Source organism: Oncorhynchus gorbuscha, linkage group LG01 (genome assembly GCF_021184085.1).
Source record: "Oncorhynchus gorbuscha isolate QuinsamMale2020 ecotype Even-year linkage group LG01, OgorEven_v1.0, whole genome shotgun sequence".
NCBI classification, from domain to species: Eukaryota; Metazoa; Chordata; class Actinopteri; order Salmoniformes; family Salmonidae; genus Oncorhynchus; species Oncorhynchus gorbuscha.
This window is the reverse complement of record NC_060173.1, coordinates 10,439,801-10,459,922: the sequence shown is the minus strand read 5'-3', so window position 1 is coordinate 10,459,922 and position 20,122 is coordinate 10,439,801. Positions and strand designations below refer to the sequence as shown.

General features: G+C 43.3%; 1 protein-coding gene across 1 annotated transcript in view; it reads left to right on the top strand.

The window, feature by feature from the left end:
* LOC124032438 (CUGBP Elav-like family member 2) overlaps positions 1-20,122 on the top strand; it is a 51,303-nt gene that overhangs the window by 25,913 nt on the left and 5,268 nt on the right. The window contains exons 3-7 of the mRNA XM_046344844.1: positions 9,723-9,805; positions 15,532-15,580; positions 16,095-16,229; positions 17,264-17,343; positions 18,835-18,996. Coding sequence (XP_046200800.1) covers positions 9,723-9,805; positions 15,532-15,580; positions 16,095-16,229; positions 17,264-17,343; positions 18,835-18,996 — 509 coding nt within the window. The remainder of the gene's footprint in view (positions 1-9,722; positions 9,806-15,531; positions 15,581-16,094; positions 16,230-17,263; positions 17,344-18,834; positions 18,997-20,122) is intronic.

The window sequence follows — 20,122 nt, the reverse complement described above, 5'->3', positions numbered from 1 at the left end:
TATTTTCCATTTTTAAAGATTATCACCTTCTAAAAGAGTGCCTGAGTTGAGCCGTTTCGTTTAGCCTCGCAATTGGACAAGACTGCGACGTGGAAGCCTGTAGTTATTATTATTATTATCAAAAATAAAATAAAAAAACATTTAAATTACATTACACCGTGACATAACACCTAAGAATACAGCACCTTTCAACCATATATCAGTGGAATATTAAATGGCTGATAAATGATACTGATACATAAAATAGAACGCCCATTACACATCTGTTCTAACTTAAGCCCCTAGCTTCTCACCCGCACGTCCGGTCCCTTATATATATAATTCAGAAAGTGTTTCCATATCATACAACATTTCGCTATCATTGATTCATAAGATGCAGTCTCCGCCATTTAAAGCCAATCCGCTCTCTTCCAGTTATGTAGTACAAGTCTAGCCGCAGTAAGAAAACCCGCTGAGGCAAGACCAAACTCTTATTTTGCTCATACGTGGTGGTTATAATAGATGAATCCCCTAATAAGCACAGCTGTGGGGACTTTGGGATAGGCTGTGCCACCCATTCTTCAAGCTTTTTAAGAACCTCCTTCCAGAAGGCAAACACCATGGGATGCAGAAAGGTACTTACTTCACCCCTTGCATTTCCAGCATGAAGTATTTAGCAACAAACCACCCATTTTTATCTGAGGTCCAGTAGTAGCTGAACAATCTAATGTATAAATGTATCCCTGGTACACCACCCTACATTGGAAACACATATTTTTTTCCCATACATTTGATATACTGAAGAATATACGTAACGGTCTTATGATTTATATTATCTTGTTTGATATTGTAAATTTAAGATCCATCTGCCAAATCAACCTTAAATTCTCAGTTCCCATGTTGTGCATGACTCTTTTTTTATAAAATACTGTAGCTGACTGTGATATTTCTTCAGGTCCTGATAGGATATAAGCACTATAATTCTGCAATGTTTGGTTGTATTAGAGATAGTCTTATATCATTTTCCACACAGTCTGTGCCTGTATTTTGTTTTCATGCTAGTGATGGCCGAGAATCCACTCTCTCATAGGTACGTGTTTGCAAAGTGTCTTAACAGCGTGATTTACCAAGGCAAGAAACTCTGAGCGCAGCCCAATCCAAAAATCGGGCAATGGCTTCTGATTTAAATTCCATTTGAATAGAATCGCTTGTTGCAACTTCGATGAGGCTCTCTTGTTCAGAGATCGGTAAGAGGACTGGAGGCAGGGCATGAAAGGGAGAACAAATCCAGTTTGTTGTCCGTTCGGGAAAGTACCTGTGTAATTACTCACTACGGTGCTTTTCTATATCACATTTGACTTAGTCCGTAAGCTTGAGTTAATTTGCACACACAAATCATACAATGATGGAAAGACCTGTGTGTTGTCCTTGTTAATGCAGACAAAAAATTAGCTCCAGCTTCTTAATCACAGCCTCAATTTTTGTCCCGCACATTGAATACAGTTGTGGAGAGTCCCTGTAATCCTAGATTCAGATCTTTCAGAATAGAAAAAATACCATCACCCAGATAGCCTAGTCATGTTAGAAACTTGTCAGACAAGTGAAAATTATGGTCATTAAAGAACTTTAAGCTCATCTCTCAATTAAAAAAAAAAACGGGACAATACTCTGCCAGCGTACTTCTGTATGTTGTAAAAGCGTTACATGGTCTCTGCCCATATCATTTGCATAATCATTTGAAAATACATAAGAGTTCTGGGGCCTTGCTTTAACAAAGTTAACCATTTTCCACTGTAGTGTCCAAGATGTCTTTCAAGCTGTCAGGCATTCTCTTGGCAGCAAGAGCCTCTCGGGTGGATGCTGCAGTGTACCCAAGTGGCGTCGGGAGCAACTGCTTGCACGCGTATTACCGCTCCACTATGTCTCCCGGTCATGGCTTTTGCGCCTCCAGTACAGATACCAACCCATCTTGACCACAAGTCCATTTGATGTCACAAAGCTGTCCCCCACCCCCCCATAAACATAATGAACATATACCAGGAGCTGTGCCAGGCCCGCCACATCTGACTCATCCAGCTGTAACTCATAGAATTCACTGGCTTGAATGTGAAGCAGTAATTGTTTCAAAACGTCTTCTGCCATGTCACTGATTCGTCGTGAAACAGTGTTGTTTGAAGAAAATCTGTATAGTTTTTTTTTGGGGGGGGGGGGGCTTTCCACCCCCAGCATTGTCCCAGCCATGTCTGCAGCAGCAGGAAGAATTAAGTCCTCTAAAATAGTATGGGGCTTGCCTGTCCTAGCCACTCGGTAGCTCACCGTATAAGACCCTTGTAGCCCCTTATTAATGGTATCTGTTGCTTTTATACATGTCTTACTACTTTAAAGTCTTTATTCTCGCTCAATCTCCTGTGGCTTATTTTTCAAATGTTTACCTGCAAAGAGTAATGGTTCATGTGATTGGATGTTAATTATTTGCCGGTGCTATTTCAAATATATAGCCCTGTTGGGAAGTATAAATGTACTATTTGGAAATGTGAATCACTTTTTTATTTGGCGTACCCTCACAAGCATTCTGCGTACCCCTGGGGGGGAATACCTGCCCCAGTGCATGCAGGCATTATCTAAGCCATACCTCCCAGATAAATTAATGTTTTCCTATGTAAACTGATGGGTTGTGACATATGGAAGAATATTTTTGTTTATACTGGGAAATTCCAAGCGTCTGGGGCGGCAGTTGGCCTAGTGGTTAGAGCCTTGGGCCAGTAACCGAAAGGTTACTGGATTGAATCCCTGAGCTGACGAGGTAAAAATCTGTCGTTCTGCCCCATGAACAAGGCAGTTAATCCACTGCTTAAGCATTTGTTCTTAACTGACTTGCCTAGTTAACTAAAAATAAATGATGAAATTTAACCCATACCTCTCGGGAATGTTGTAGGATTGGGTTAGCCTCTTCAGTTGGCTGTCTCTGAAAACGTGTTTTTGTGTTTTAAGGCCTCAATAGGCTTAAACGAGGCGGTGAGACCTCTCAATCTGAGTCCATCCCAAATGGGAATCATAATTTCCACCGGGTCTTGCCAATTTGAATACTTCAAATGATATGTTGTATGGTTCTACATTGGGTGATGCTAGTCCTCCTTTATCCCTTAGAGCATGTAACGTTAAACACCGTATCAAATGTATTTATAATGCCCTTCGTACATCAGCTGATATCTCAAAGTGCTGTACAGAAACCCAGCCTAAAACCCCAAACAGCAAGCAATGCAGGTGTAAAAGCACTGTGGCTAGGGAAAAACTCCCTAGAAAGGCCAAAATCTAAGAAGAAACCTAGAGGAACCAGGCTGAGGGGCGGCTAGTCCTCTTCTGGCTGTGCCGGGTGGAGGTTATAACAGAACATGGCAAAGATGTTCAAATGTTCATAAATGACCAGCATGGTCAAATAGTAATAATTACAGTAGTTGTCAAGAGTGCAGCAAGTCAGCACCTCAGGAGTAAATGTCAGTTGGCTTTTCATAGCCGATCATTAAGAGTATCTCTACCGTTCCTCCTGTCTCTAGAGAGTTGAAAACAGCAGGTCTGGGACAGGTAGCACATCCGGTGAACAGGTCAGGGTTCCATAGCCGCAGACAGAACAGTTGAAACTGGAGCAGCAGCACGGCCAGGTGGACTGGGGACAGCAAGGAGGAGTCATGCCAGGTAGTCCTGAGGCATGGTCCTAGGGCTCAGGTCCTCAGAGAAAGAGAATTAGAGAGGGCATACTTAAATTCACACAGGACACCGGATAAAACAGGAGAAGTACTCCAGATATAACAAACTGACCCTAGCCCCCTAACACAAACTACTGCAGCATAAATACTGGAGGCTGAGACAGGAGGGCTCAGGAGACACTGTGGCCCCATCTGATGATACCCCCGGACAGGGCCAAACAGGAAGGATATAACCCCACCCACTTTGCCAAAGCACAGCCCCCACACCACTAGAGGGATATCTTCAACCACCAACTTATCTTCCTGAGACAAGGCCGAGTATAGCCCAAAAAGACCTCCGCCACTGCACAACCCAGGGGGGACGCCAACCCAGATAGGAAGATCACATCAAGTGACTCAACCCACTCAAGTGACGCACCCCTCCTAGGGACAGCATGAAAGAGCACCAGTAAGCCAGTGACTCAGCCCCTGTAAAAGGGTTAGAGGCAGAGAATCCCAGTGGAGAGAGGGGAACCGGCCAGGCAGAGACACCAAGGGTGGTTCGTTGCTCCAGAGCCTTTCCGTTCACCTTCCCACTCCTGGGCCAGACTACACTCAATCATATGACCCACTGAAGAGATGAGTCTTCAGTAAAGACTTAAAGGTTGAGACCGAGTTTGCGTCTCTGACATGGGTAGGCAGACCGTTCCATAAAAATGGAGCTCTATAGGAGAAAGCCCTGCCTCCAGCTGTTTGCTTAGAAATTCTAGGGACAATTAGGAGGCCTGCTCTCTGGCACCTCCCATCACACTTTTTGATTCCTGAATCAGCTGTGATTGCTGCTGTCAAGGGCTCAAAAAAAATATTAAAAAGGAGAGGTGTGAGAGGACTACCCTGCTGGGTTCCCCTCAAACAATAAAATAGATCATACCAGTTTGTGAGGACTGCTGCTCGTGGATTGGGGTATAAATACCTTAACCCACTTGAGGAAAAAATGTATAGTCTTTTTCACTCGGCTGCATGAGGTGAAGCAAATGTCTTAAGATTCTGTGGCGGTACTACTTTTTATTATTATTTGTTTTTACAAATCCCACCTGATCTGTGTAATATGAGGTACAACCTTCTCCAGCCTCATGGCTAGTACTTTGGAGAGCACCTTACAATCAATTTATAATACTCAACAGGGAAGCCGTCTAATCATGGTGACTTCATTCGTTGAGGTGATGGATGTTCTCATCTCAGATTCTAGTATAGGAGCATCCAAATCCTGTATTTGATCTGGGGACGACCCCCCCCCCCCCCCGGAAGTGCCATCTTTGGGGGGGGGGGGGGCTACATTTAGCTAAGTTACATTCAGACTTATAAAGCGTTGAGTAAAAGTCACACCACATTGTTCATATCTTTTGTACTCACTTCCATTTTTGAAAACTGGTGTCTTTTTGTTTAATTTGTCTAGCCAATTCGACTTTTTTCACCAATTTGACAGTTTGTCCTCAGCCGAAACATAGCATATTTAACCTTTTTTGTTGTTAGATCTCATGTAATTGAAACTTCAGATCTGACTCGTTTCAATCGTGACTCAGTATTTTTCCTTGATTTCTCTTTTTTTCCCCCAGCTCTTTAATTTGAGTTGTTCAACTCTTTCTCTACCTTCTTTCTACTGGTTTGCTATTATTTTGCTTCTAACATAAGCTTTAGAAGCCTCGCACACCATATTCAATGTATCAGTGTAATGTTTGAAAAGGGGAGAGAGAAAAAACAACTTGGTCTTCATCGAGGGGTAAAGATGAACTGTTTGGTCTTGGAATAAGGATGTGTTCAGCCTCCATCGAAGGCTTTTCTTAGCCTTATCAGCCTCCATCGAAGGCTTTTCTTAGCCTTATCAGCCTCCATCGAAGGCTTTTCTTAGCCTTATCAGCCTCCATCGAAGGCTTTTCTTAGCCTTATCAGCCTCCATCGAAGGCTTTTCTTAGCCTTATCAGCCTCCATCGAAGGCTTTTCTTAGCCTTATCAGCCTCCATCGAAGGCTTTTCTTAGCCTTATCAGCCTCCATCGAAGGCTTTTCTTAGCCTTATCAGCCTCCATCGAAGGCTTTTCTTAGCCTTATCAGCCTCCATCGAAGGCTTTTCTTAGCCTTATCAGCCTCCATCGAAGGCTTTTCTTAGCCTTATCAGCCTCCATCGAAGGCTTTTCTTAGCCTTATCAGCCTCCATCGAAGGCTTTTCTTAGCCTTATCAGCCTCCATCGAAGGCTGTTCTTAGCCTTATCAGCCTCCACTGCTATAAATAATTCCGTTGCGTGGTCAGTCAATCTATCACGTCTTTAGTCATACTCTTGTAAAACTAGGAAGTTATCTATCCTGGAATAAGATTTAATGGTTATGTGAATAAAATATATTTTCCTTCTCTTTAGGATTGACAAGTCTCCACACCCACATCCTTCATTGGTGTGTATTGCTGCACTGACACTTGGTACAGTCCAGTGACCAAAATAGCGTTGTAGCTATACAGTCTAAAATGGCTAAGTACTGTAGCTATTAGTTCGCTGAATTGTGATTTCACCGTTTACTTGCGATAGTGTTTCACACAGACTATCCCGTATAGAACTCACTGGCCAATATAGCTAGGCCCTTATTTCTGGTCCTCTTGAGTTTTTCTTCAGGAATTCCAGCGCCTTGCGATAGTCATCGAAGCTCTTGTCTTTCACCCTTCCGTGTAAAGCGTTAGCACAGCTAAGTAGGTGGGTCCAACTAGGTACATCCAACTCATGAAGCCTCTTCCTTGTTGCGGAAGAAGAAAAAAAACGTATCCGCCAGCTCCGGTGCTATTGGGAAAGAAGGATAGCATGCAGCCCTTCCATGTCACACCCCCTTCTGATGCATTCCCTTAGCAGCGATGATACACTATGCAGAAATTGCATTTTTTAAAATTTTCCTTCAGTTTCCTGGTTACAAAAATGAATAGTAAGCTTTTAATTTCAGTTTGTGACAAAGCAAGCAGTGTAGACTATCATTGTACCATCTAAACTGCATTGAAAGGGCTTTTGGCCTTTTGTATGTGGCGCTCGTGTATATAACCGAAAGTAAAAGACTGGAACTGAAGAACAGGAAAATAGAGCAGATCTACTGCTTTGTAGACTTGCTTTCAATGAGAATGACGGCCCTAACACACATTTCTATGTGAATTTGATCAGATCGCCCAAAAAGTTTGATTTTGCAGCTTTTAAGTGTAACTATTAGAAATGTGAGATTATTATTATCTCCAGCTCAGGCCTCCAGCTATGCATTTGGTTTGCTAAGTGGCTTGATGTCAAGATCATCATCTTGGTTACAGCAGAGACATTCAACCCCTTCCTGGATCAAGATCCCTTTGACCTACATTATAATTTTTATTTATTTTTAAATAGTACCCCTTGTGTGCACTTTCTGTAATACGGGGTGGCAGGTAGCCTAGTGGTTAGAGCGTCGGACCAGTAACCAGAATGTTTGCTAGATTGAAACCTAGACCTGGCAAGGTAAAAATCTGGCATTCTGCCCCCTGAGCAAGGCAGTTAACCCACTGTTCCCCGTTAGGCTGTCATTGTCAATAATAATTTGTTCTTAACTGACTTGCCTAGTTAAATGAAGGTTAAATTTAAAAAAAAAAATGGTACAGTACAGAAACTGTATGATAATCTGCATACCGCCCAATCCCTGCCATTGAAAGTAAACCCAGCCTCCAGGTGAATGTGAGAACACAACGACAGCTCCTCTGCTATCTATGGTCTATGAAAAAAAACTTCTCAATCCTGAGGAATTCAAAGCCATAATCTACCAACCAGTGTTTTTTTTTGTGGCTTGTTGAACCTTCTTTGGTGATGGGGATTTTGTCTGGGGAGTGGGCTGGGGAGTAGGATATCTGGAAGTGCCAGTGCCTCAGAGCTGGGCGGGGAGTTGTTGTAAAGCTTGGCCTAATCTCAGTTGCAGTCTGGAATTTTCTCAGGTATCTTGTTCCCGCCTCCGAGCTATAATAATATAGTCTTCTGCACTGTTCTAAGCAAGTGCCACCTAAAAGTGAACTACTCTCTCCATTCTGTTATTAAATGTACATAATGATTAGGCTTCAGTATAAATGTCTAGATGGGCTACATGAATGGATACCTGGGCATCTGTGTACTTAATGGTCAGACCAGCGTCTGCTAGATACTGCTGAATATAGAGCACATTGTGTGTCTTGGTGTGAGAGGATGAATAGTTCAAAGCAGAGGATCTCTCTCGCTCCCCGGCATAGAGTAGTGTCAGCTGTGATGGCCCATTGACATGTTAATTCAATGGTAATTTATTCTAATAGATAATCTGGGTTGATCACAGCAGCCCTTTGCCTCTGCTGACTTTATGTGAGGTTTATTCTGAATTGGGAGGATGGAGGCTCCCCCCACCCCCTCCCCTCGCGCTCTCTGTTCTCCTCTAGTCAATTCAAAGGGTTTTTATTGGCATTGGAAAACATGTTTACATTGCCAAAGCAAGTGAAATAGATAATAAACAAATGTGAAATAAATGAAGGAGAATTTTTTTTTGACAGTAAACATTCCAAAGGGAACAGACATTTCAAATGTCATATGGCTATTTATGGTTCCTCTTGACCCCCAGCCCCCCTCTCTCTACTCTTCTACTCTCTCCCCTCTTGCTCTCGCCCCCTCTTCACAATCTCTTTCACCATCGTAGCCTGGGGGCCTGGACCCAGTAGTCCTACCCCCTGTTGGGTGAACTGGGGAGTTTCATCAAGAGGCTTTGGTGACTCCCGCGCTGCGTTTCATCCCCCCCTCTCCCTCCATCAGAGTGTTTGAATAATCCTGGTTCTGTATCTATATTGAGCAGTCAGATTTGAAGTGCTGTGTTTTATTTTAGGTCATGTTGACTCCAGGGTATCTTTGTGAGATATCAGAAGGTAGAGATGGGTCTGTTTTTATTTATTTATTTAGCCTCATCAGAGTGAGTGGCTGTGCTGAACAACGGGAAGGGGTGGGGGTACACTCAGCTGCCTTTTGGAGAGAGGCTCGACGCGATACTCTTTATATGCATCTCTCTACACAGCGCGGCCTGGGTAGGAGAGCGGCTCTTCCACACTACAGTAACGGCAACACACACACACACACACACACACACACACACACACACACACACACACACACACACACACACACACACACACACACACACACACACACACACACACACACACACACACACACACACACACACACACACACACACACACACACACACACACACACATCCTGTGAGGGAAGAGAGCTGCACTCTGCAGTAGCAGCATAAAACAACATTATGTAGGTCAGAGACGCTGCAGTGCTCCACTTCTGTGTGTTTTTGTGCGCTTGCTCTCTACCAAGCTCTGTGCTCCCTGCTCAGAGAAACTGACAGGATGGAACGCCACTGGCGGTCTACTGGGGCGGAAGGATGAGAATTTTCTCCCACCATCCCCTCTCTCTCTCTCTCTCTCGCTCCCCCCTCTCTCTCGTTCTATCTCGCCCCCCCCTCTTGTTCTCGCTCGCCCGTTCTCTGTGCCATTGTGTGTACTGTACTTGCCTTTTTAAATGTGTATTCGCAGCACTTCACACTGATGCAATGGAGTGCCGTTCTCTGTTAAAGTGTGGGTGGACTACCACTGATCAGTGATCCTGACCGACAGCTAGCCCCTTGGTCTCCTGCTTTCTGCCCTTTCTGTGACGGGACAGTCGTCATGTGTGTCAACTGTAGCCTTCACCCTCGGCCCTGTCGCTTTATCCAGCCTATCTGCCAGCTAGGAGCCACTGCCTGTCCTTTGCCTGCTCTGCGTTATGTACTGTATGTTCAACCGTGATGCTGAAAATAACGTGGCACATGTTCTGCACGTGTGACGCGGTGCACGCCGTGTTCTGAACGTGTGGCGCGGTGCGCGCCGTGTTCTATTTTACCTTCCATTTCTTGTCTTGGAACGGCGTTGCTGTATGAGTTACGTTACTGGTCTCTCATTGAGTTTTGTTTTTCTCTCCTCTCCTCCCCGCCCCCCTTCTCTCCTCTAGGATGCTGTTTTGTAACGTTTTATACCAGAAAAGCTGCCCTGGAGGCCCAGAATGCATTGCACAACATAAAGACCTTAACTGGGGTGAGTAAGCAGGAAGCGTGTGTTATAGGGATAACCACATTTACTCGACTGGTCGTCTGTTTAGTCAATAGGCTTAGTCGACCAATATGTTTATTCATTTTTTAAAACGTTATATATTTTTTGGAGCAGTGACAAAAATTGTAAAAATATCATGCCTGTCTGATTCCCTCCTGTCTGATTCACGCCTGTCTCAGTGAACTAATCCATTGCGAAGGTCATGGGGATGGCTCACCAGTAGTACATTTCACTGTTAATTTGGTTATATTATTGCAGTCTTTATCATTGTCATTGTAGGAGTGGACACGTTGTTTGCAACACACACACACACACACACACACACACACACACACACACACACACACACACACACACACACACACACACACACACACACACACACACACACACACACACACACACACACACACACACACACACACACACACACACACACACACAGTGGGGCAAGAAAGTATCTAGTCAGCAACCAATTGTGCAAGTTCTCCCACATAAAAAGATGAGAGGCCTGTAATTTATCATAGGTACACTTCAACTATGACAGACAAAATGAGGGGGGGGGAATCCAGAAAATCACATTGTAGGTTTTTTAATGAACTTATTAGCAAATGATGGTGGAAAATAAGTATTTGGTCACCTACAAACAAGCAAGATTTCTGGCTCTCACAGACCTGTAACTTCTTCTTTAAGAGGCTCCTCTGTCCTCCACTCGTTACCTGTATTAATGGCACCCGTTTGAACTTGTTATCAGTACAAGACACCTGTCCACAACCTCAGTCACACTCCAAACTCCACTATGACCAAGACCAAAGAGCTGTCATAGGACATCAGAAACAAAATTGTAGACCTGCACCAGGCTGGGAAGACAGAATCTGCAATAGGTAAGCAGCTTGGTTTGAAGAAATCGTCTGTGGGAGCAATTATTAGGAAATGGAAGACATAAAGACGACTGATAATCTCCCTCGATCTGGGGCTCCACGCAAGATCTCACCCCGTGGGGTCAAAATGATCACAAGAACGGTGAGCAAAAATCCCAGAACCACACGGGGGAACCTAGTGAATGACCTGCAGAGATCTGGGACCAAAGTAACAAAGCCTACCATCAGCAAGGGCATTAAAGATGAAACGTGGCTGGGTCTTTCAGCATGACAATGATCCCAAACACACCGCCCGGGCAACGAAGGAGTGGCTTCGTAAGAAGCATTTCAAGGTCCTGGAGTGGCCTAGCCAGTCTCCAGATCTCAACCCCATAGAAAATATTGAGGGATTTGCTGCCCAGCAACAGCCCCAAAACATCACTTCTCTAGAGGAGATCTGCATGGAGGAATGAGCCAAAATACCAGCAACAGTGTGTGAAAACCTTGTGAAGATTTGACCTCTGTCATTGCCAACAAAGAATATATAACGTATTGAGAATCTTTTGTTATTGACAAAATACTTATTTTCCACCATAATTTCCAAATAAATAAATTAAAATCCTACAATGTGATTTTCTGGATTTTTTTTTTCTTCTCATTTGTCTGTCATAGTTGAAGTATGCCTATGATGAAAATTACAGGCCTCATCTTTTTAAGTGGGAGAACTTGCACAATTTGGTGTCTGACTAAATACTTTTGTGTGTGTGTTAATTTAAAAAATACATTTTGGAAACTAGTGGAATGTAAAAAAATTATATATATTTTCCATTTCATGAGTTGTCAATGTATTCATTGACACGAGTGCTCCAAACAAAACACAATCTTGAAGTACACGCGCCTGATCACACAGGGAAGTGGGCCAAGGCTACCCGGCCTGCACACACATATTGGCCTATAAATGTGCCCATTCAGGTTTATGATACGTTTTCTGGCTTGTCTTAATAACTTCTTGACGCACACATCCCTTTAGCGGGATCATTTTCATCAACACCCGCTTCAAATTAAATTACTAAAAATATTAAATTTTCATGAAATCACAAGTGCAATATATCAAAACACAGCGTAGCTTGTTGTTAATCCACCTGGCGTGTCAGATTTCAATACAGCTTTTTGGCGAAAGCATAACAAGCGTTTATGTAAGAACATCTCTCTCAGTAGACAAAATATTACAAACAGCTAGCAGCCAAGTAGATTGGTCACGAAAAGCAATAGATTAAATCGCTTACCTTTGATCTTCGGATGTTTGCACTCACGAGACTCCCAGTTACACAATAAATGTTCCTTTTGTTCCATAAAGATTATATTTATATCCAAAATACCTCCATTTGTTTGGCGCGTTATGTTCAGAAATCCACAGGCTCGAGCGGTCACGACATCGCAGATGAAAATTCCAAATAGTATCCGTAAAGTCCACAGAAACATGTCAAATGTGTTTTATATTCAATCCTCAGGTTGTCTTTTAAGATATATAATCGATAATATATCAACCGGGACTGTCGCTTTTTCAATAGGAGAGGGAGAGACAATGGCTGCCCCACTCTGTTGCGCAAGCAAAACTGCTGCTGGCACCCAGCCATCCAATGATGCGATGTGATCTTTCTTGCTAATTTTTCAAAATAAAAGCCTGAAACTGTCTAAAGACTGACACCTTGAGGAAGCCATAGAAAAAGGAATCTGGTTGATATCCCTTTAACCTGTTGCGACGAGCAATCCTGTGTCCGGGAGCGTAATTATAGCCTAAAGCTTATTACCATAACGCAACGTTAACTATTCATGAAAATCGCAATTTTCAAAAAATGCTTTTCAACCATAGCTACACAAGCATTTGTGTAAGAGTAGCGATAGCATTAAGCCTAGCATTCAGCAGGCAACATTTTCACAAAAACAAGAAAAGCATTCAAATAAAATCATTTACCTTTGAAGAACTTTGGATATTTTCAAGGAGACTCTCAGATAGCAAATGTTCCGTTTTTCCAAAAATATTATTTGTGGAGGAGAAATCGCTCCGTTTTGTTAATCACGTTTTGCTAAGAAAACCCCCCGAAAATTCAGTCATTACAAGGCGAACTTCTTTCCAAATTAACTCCATAATATCGACAAACATGGCAATCGTTGTTTAGAATCCATCCTCAAGGTGTTTTTCACATATCTATTCGATGATAAATCACTCGTTGCAGTTTGGTTTCTCCTGTTCAAAATGGAAAAATGCACGCACCTGGAGATTACGCAATAGTTTCGACGGAGGACACCGAGCGGACACCTGGTAAATGTAGTCTCTTATGGTCAATTTTCCAATGATATGCCTACAAATACGTCACAATGCTGCAAACACCTTGGGGAAAATACAGAAAGTGTAGGCTCATTCCTTGCGCATTCACAGCCATATAAGGAGACATTGGAACACAGCGCCTCCAAAATCTGTCTCACTTCCTGTATGAAATTTCATCTTGGTTTCGCCTGTAGCATTAGCTCTGTGGCACTCACAGACAATATCTTTGCAGTTTTGGAAACGTCAGTGTTTTCTTTCCAAAGCTGTCAATTATATGGATAGTCGAGCATCTTTTCGTGACAAAATATCTAGTTTAAAACGGGAACATTTTTCATCCAAAAATGAAATACTGCCCCAAGAGGTTCAAGAGGTTAAATGGAGGCAAGGCATCCAATGGAACAGAGCGCTTTCAGGAAAAACAGTACTTCCTGATTTTATTTTCCTCAGGTTTTTGCCTGCAAATATCAGTTCTGTTATACTCACAGACAATATTTTGACCATTTTTGAAACTTTTTAGAGTTTTCTATCCTAATCTGACAATTATATGCATTTTTATGCCATTTAGCAGACGCTTTTATCCAAAGCGACTTACAGTCATGTGTGCATACATTCTATGTTCTAGTTTCTGGGCCTGGGAAATAAGCACAAAATCCTGCCCCCTACCCTCAATAAGTTAACTCCCCTTCACTGTGCAGGTTCTCCAAAGTAATCTTTTTCTTCGCCTCCAACATTATGTAAACAAAGTCTGTTTTCACATCCATTGAGAATGATAATAGTTCCATAACTTAAGGCTTAAGACAACATCTGCTGAAATGGCAGAGCGCGAAATTCAAAAATATTTTAGGGAAATATTTAACTTTCATACATTCACAAGGGTAATACACCAACTTAATGCTTAACCTCTTGTTCATCTAGCCATCGCTCAGCCAGCCAGTCATGCTGCTCCTTACCTCAGCCAGCCAGTCATGCTGCTCCTGGCATTGACTGGAGTCCCATGGTGGGTCAGTGGAAAAGCTTGCCTCCCTGTCGGTCGCTAGACCTGGGTTCAAGTACTATTTAAAACCATTTCAAATAGTTGAGCTGTTCTTGAGCTTGTTGCAATGGAGCCAACCTGCAAAACCTGTCCTGGCCACCCATTTTGGCACACCGGGCAGGATAATGGAAATGCTCAGTTATTTGAAAGATTTCAAATAGTATTTGAATGCAGGTAGGACTGCCTGTCGCACTGACTCTGTGCCTTCCTCTTCTTGGTGAGTGACGCCGGTCCTCATACTGAGAGGGCCATCTGTCGATTTATCTTAGTTCCCTTTCCTCTCATAAATATATATATATATTTTTTTAAACATAACCGCATGACCGCCTTTTGTTTTTATCATGAGTGCTCAAGCGACGGAGTAAAATTGTCATCAATACACAGCGAACACATTTTTAAACTTAAAGCCTAGACATATTTCTCATGGTTCCCTTCTCTAGAAAAACAACACATTTCATACAGCCAGCCTATCCTCCCTTGTGTGTTTTGCTTTGATATTGAAAGCTTTGCTCGAGTAAGATATCCAATCCATTTCCCATGACAAATAAACTTAACTTGAAACCTTGCAACCTCACTCATATTTCTATTCCCCTTAGTTAAAACTGACTCACTATGCTATATATTCCTTCAATTCCCTTTCCTGCTGTCTCTGAGCCAACATAACAGGTGTAGATTGCTAATCCAAGAGGCTAACTCTTCAGATCCACTTCTCCCACAGCGTATTGGAGGATCTAATGGAACTGCCAGGGGAAATAAGTTGCAGGTGGAAATATGTAATTTGGAGACTGATTGGATTTTCTACAAGCTTCGTGTTGGAAGCTTGAGCGATGGCGCTCATTTTTTGGATAGTGTTAGCAATGCTAGTGGAAATGGATGGTGTTTTAGTTAGCGTTCCGTTCACTTTAAAATGCCATTTTTAGAAGCAGACTAGAGGAGACCAACACTTGTGAAGTGAAATGAATCCTGAACGGATGTTCACATTCCCCAAAAATAAATTTGATCTGAGGATTTGAGCCCCACCTCTAGCCAGTGGACATATCCACTTCCATAGCTGACTGGAGTGTTGGAGATGATGGGGTTGGAGAGCGAACAATGGAGACATGGTGGAAGAAAAGGACGAGGGGGAAATAAATCGTCAAGAGGGCAACATGGGTTGTTTCTAAATTCTCAGTCTGTCACCTTCCCTTCATCTGTACTTTTTGGGAAAGACTTAACAAACCCTGTGAAAACAATATGACGGAATCAAGCTCATCGTTAGGCTGGCTTTCACCTGACCAGATCAGTTCCGGTGGAGAGAGGGAGGCTGGGACAGGACAGGTTTTTAAACAATTGAGAGCCAAGGAGGAATCATCAGCCAAGCAGCACCCGGTCTGTTAGTCGTTGGGAACTAACGGTTGTTGGGAACTAACGGTTGTTGGCGCCGTTGTGATTGTGGTGACAGGCGTGTTGATGGCGTGATAAACATGTTTCTTCCGTGTTCTCTTCCCAGATGCATCATCCCATCCAGATGAAACCCGCCGACAGCGAGAAAACAAACGGTGAGTGAAATCACCGCAGATACGCCGTGGCACTGGCTGAAGTTTGTAAGCAAAACATGACTTCTGACCGGTTAAATAGAGTGGGGCTGTCTCAAATAGAACCCTATTCCTTATGCACTGCACTACTTATGACCAGGGCCCATAGGGAATAAATAGGTAATAGGTTTCTATTTGGGGGGGGCAACCTGAGAACAGAACACAGCTAATGTCTTCTACCATGAAATCCCAGAGTGGAAATTACAAGGGGGTGACCTAAAAAAATAAAAATAATAAAGGGGACTTATATATTTTTTAAATACAAATAAAATATGTATTTGTGTGTTGTACAATGACCGGTGTCTATGTTCAGTGTCTGTGCAGAGATGAACAGAGTGCAGGCCTACCTGCATTAAAATACTATTTGAAATCTTTCTATTATCCTGCCCGGTGTGCCAAAATGGGTGGCCAGGACAAGAGTGCGTTTTCAGTTTAGTTCAATGATAAAATCAACGATTGTTTTACATCTCCATTTCAGCGGTGGAAGATAGGAAACTCTTTATCGGAATGGTGACGAAGAAATACGGCGAGAATGAGGTTCGGCTGATGTTCTCTGCTTACGGCCAGATAGAGGAATGCCGAATTCTCCGTGGACCCGACGGTCTGAGCAGAGGTGGGTTGTGGGTAACTCGGGGTGTCACTCGCCACGCTTTATTTTTATACCAAGTGGTCCTGTGTTCAGTGAACGAGTTGGTAAGAGTGTTGGGATATTAACACCCAGAGGTCTAGGGTTCAATTCCCGCAAAGGAAACATCAATGCACGTAGTCAAAATATATGCATGTCAAATGTACTGCTATGTACTTTGGATACAAATCTGATTGGTTAGGTATAATGGTAGTGGCTTCCTCTTTAAATGCCCCCCGTACCACCAGGTCCGTACCCCCCCCCCCCCCGCAGAGCGACCACCGCCTATAACAATAGTCCCGGCCGTCGCCATGGCAACCCCTAGCTGCTGGTGTTCTGGGCCGGGCTCAGCTGGCAGGCAGGACACACACACACACACACACAGAGTACTGCACCGCCCCCACTATGCCCCACAAAGGATGGGATTACTCCTGTCTGTCTGTGCCGCAGAAGACGCCATAAAAGCCAATGAGCTGAAGGCAGAGCAGAACATGCAGAACTCAAACTGTCACTGCACCCTGTGGCTAGATGGTAGCCATGTTGAGTGTCTGTCACTGCACCCTGTGGCTAGATGGTAGCCATGTTGAGTGTCTGTCATTGTAGCATGTGATGTTGCCATGACATTTTTTTTATTTTTTTTTACACAGATCTATTAATTTACGTCATCCCTATCCGTTATCACATCCACCCTCTCACCACATCCACGTCGCCCCCATCCTCAGCTTCTCTTAATTGTGATATAATACGTCTGTTACTGTTACGTTACTGTGCTCATGTGATTGTTGTTGTGACTGTCGTCGTCGTTGTTTCTTCCATGTACTAACCAGTGAGAACGGTCCCTTCTGTCGGTGTGCTTGGAGTACCGTTCATTCTGCTATGGTGTTACTGTAATATGTAATGTTTCATAACGACGTGTCCAAATACCTTTTTTTTTGTGTTTTTTTTTTGTGTGTGTGTCTGGTTTTGTTTCTTCTTTGTCCCTCCCTCCCCCTCTTGTTCCCTCTCCCTTCCCCCCCCTACAGGCTGTGCGTTTATCACATTTTCTACCAGGGCTCAGGCTGCGAATGCAATCAAATCCCTGCATCATTCTCAGACAATGGAGGTACTGTACCCCTCGGCACATATTTACCTTTTTAAAAATCTGTTTTAGAGGAAGCCTAATGAATCCATAATGTCCCACAAAATATGATTGATAATGTGACTGGTCATGTTACAAAGCACCATTCAATCTCTTAGATAAGTATTTGCCAAGGTTTTACATGGTAGAACATTAGCCTCCCCTCCTATCGAATAGGGTGTTTTAACTGAAATATAGGCTACCTTATTAGAGTGTTTGTCCCACTAAATTTGTTCAAAACAGGGGCCGGTAATTCCTGTTGAGTCAGTTCAGTGCTTAGGAACTGGAGCAGAAGTATTGTGCCGGTCAACATGTCAGATGCTCCCCAGTGAAGCGTCCAACCGATCCCTAATTAGGAACAACTCATTAAATCTAGCTCATCTCTGGGCCTCAGAGATTAGAACTAGGCTCTGTTAATGGTGGCAGCCTTAGGGTTGCTGTGAAATTCTGGAACCTTTTTTTAAAATTCCCATGTTTTCTAGAAATCACGGTGGAAGGGGTTTCCCTTTTTGATTCTGCATATCCCCTGACTGGGATTTTTTGGGGACTTTGGGAACGTTTCCAGGAATTTTACAACCCTGGTTGTCCCTTTACTGTCTGTTACCCCCTGGTGCTGTTGGAGGTGCTACTAGTGTAGAAAGTCATATTCCCGATCAAGCCTGATCCCCCTCATCTGGCACTCTAACACAGATACCTTCCGCATGTCTACGTCTGGTCTCTCCAGTGATACGTCAATATCTGGCTTGTAATGTCTGTCTGTTACAGAGGAACGCAGTGCTGTCTTATGTATGCCTTTTGTTGTGACAATGTTTTATCTAGTTATGTCTTGACTTGGAAGTACACACGTGTGTGAGAAGTCGACTCTCCTCCGCCTCGGTCCCTCTCGTTTAGCCCAATAGTCATTTTGAGCCATATCCTTCAGTGTTACAAAGTGTAATTGTCTGTCTGTGAACACGATCCCTTCCTGGGTCTGTCTGTCTGAACACGATCCCTTCCTGGGTCTGTCTGTCTGAACACGATCCCTTCCTGGGTCTGTCTGTCTGAACACGATCCCTTCCTGGGTCTGTGTCTGTCTGTCTGAACACGATCCCTTCCTGGGTCTGTGTCTGTCTGTCTGAACACGATCCCTTCCTGGGTCTGTGTCTGTCTGTCTGAACACGATCCCTTCCTGGGTCTGTGTCTGTCTGTCTGAACACGATCCCTTCCTGGGTCTGTGTCTGTCTGAACACGATCCCTTCCTGGGTCTGTCTGTGGAATGTTGCCTGGCTTTGTCATGCATGGCAGTGTTCCATCTCTGTTTACTATTTGAATGCAACATTTTGGCAACTTATTTAAATAACTATATTTCAGATTACCACAGGATGTAGTCCATCCCCTAAAATGGATTCCTGACAAATGGCCTTGCAGATTTTACTCTGTTATAGTGATGGTGTTTCTGGATGTGAATTTCACTGGGTGACATCTACCCCCCCACAGGGCTGCACTTCTCCCATGGTGTGTAAGTTTGCGGACACTCAGAGGGACAAGGAGCAGCGGCGCCTGCAGCAGCAGATGGCCCAACAGATGCAGCAGCTCAACAGCGCCTCCACCTGGGGAAATCTGGCAGGGTTGGGAGGCCTCACGCCACAGTACTTAGCCGTAAGTACACCTTAACTTCTTCTGACTCTCAAACCCGGATCCGGGAGCGTAATCATAGCCTCAAACGAATTAGCATAACGCAGCGGACATAAAGCTTCCTACAAAATCTTCCTATTCATGAAAATCACAAATGAAATATATTGAGACACAGCTTAGCCTTTTGTTAATCACACTGTCATCTCAGATTTTCAAAATATGCTTTACAGCCAACGCTAGACGAGCATTTGTATAAGTTTATCATGGCATAATGCTATGCTAGGCTCTGCTGGCAGCAGGCAACATTTTCACGAAAATAAGAAAAGCAATCAAATTAAATCATTCACCTTTGAAGATCTTTGGATGTTTTCACTCAGGAGACTCCCAGTTAGATAGCAAATGTTCCTTTTTCCCATAAAGGTAATTTTTGTAGGCGAAATAGCTCCCGTTTGTTTGTCACGTTTGGCTGAGAAATCGACCGGAAAATGCAGTCACTACAACGCCAAACTTTTTTCCAAATTAGCTCCATAATATCAACAAACATGGCAAACGTTGTTTAAAATCCACCCTCAAGGTGTTTTTAACATATCTATTCGATAATATATCCATCGGGACATTTGTTTTCTCAGCGATTGGAAAAATGGCTACCTCAGTACTTTAAGCAAGATTTTCTGCGGGAGCCATCATGTGACCACTTGCTCAATGTGGTCCCTTACGGCTATTCTTCAACATAAATGTGTAAAAAGACGTCACAATGCTGTAGACACCTTGGGGAATACGTAGAAAGCGTAAGCTCATTCCTAGCCCATTCACAGCCATATAAGGAGTCATTGGCATGAAGCGGTTTTAAAAAATGCGGCACTTCCTGATTGGATTTTTATCTGGGTTTCGCCTGTAACATCAGTTATGTTGCACTCAGACAATATCTTTGCAGTTTGGAAACGTCAGTGTTTTCTATCCAAAGCTATCAATTATATGCATAGTCTTGTCGTGACAAAATATCCCGTTTAAGACTGGGACGTTTTTTTATCCAAAAATTAAAATACTGCCCCCTAGTCGTAAAAGGTTAATACCAGGTTTGGGGTCATTTCAGAAAGTAAACCAAATTCCAATTCCACATTTTCCTCATTGAAAAAGTATTGAGGAGAAT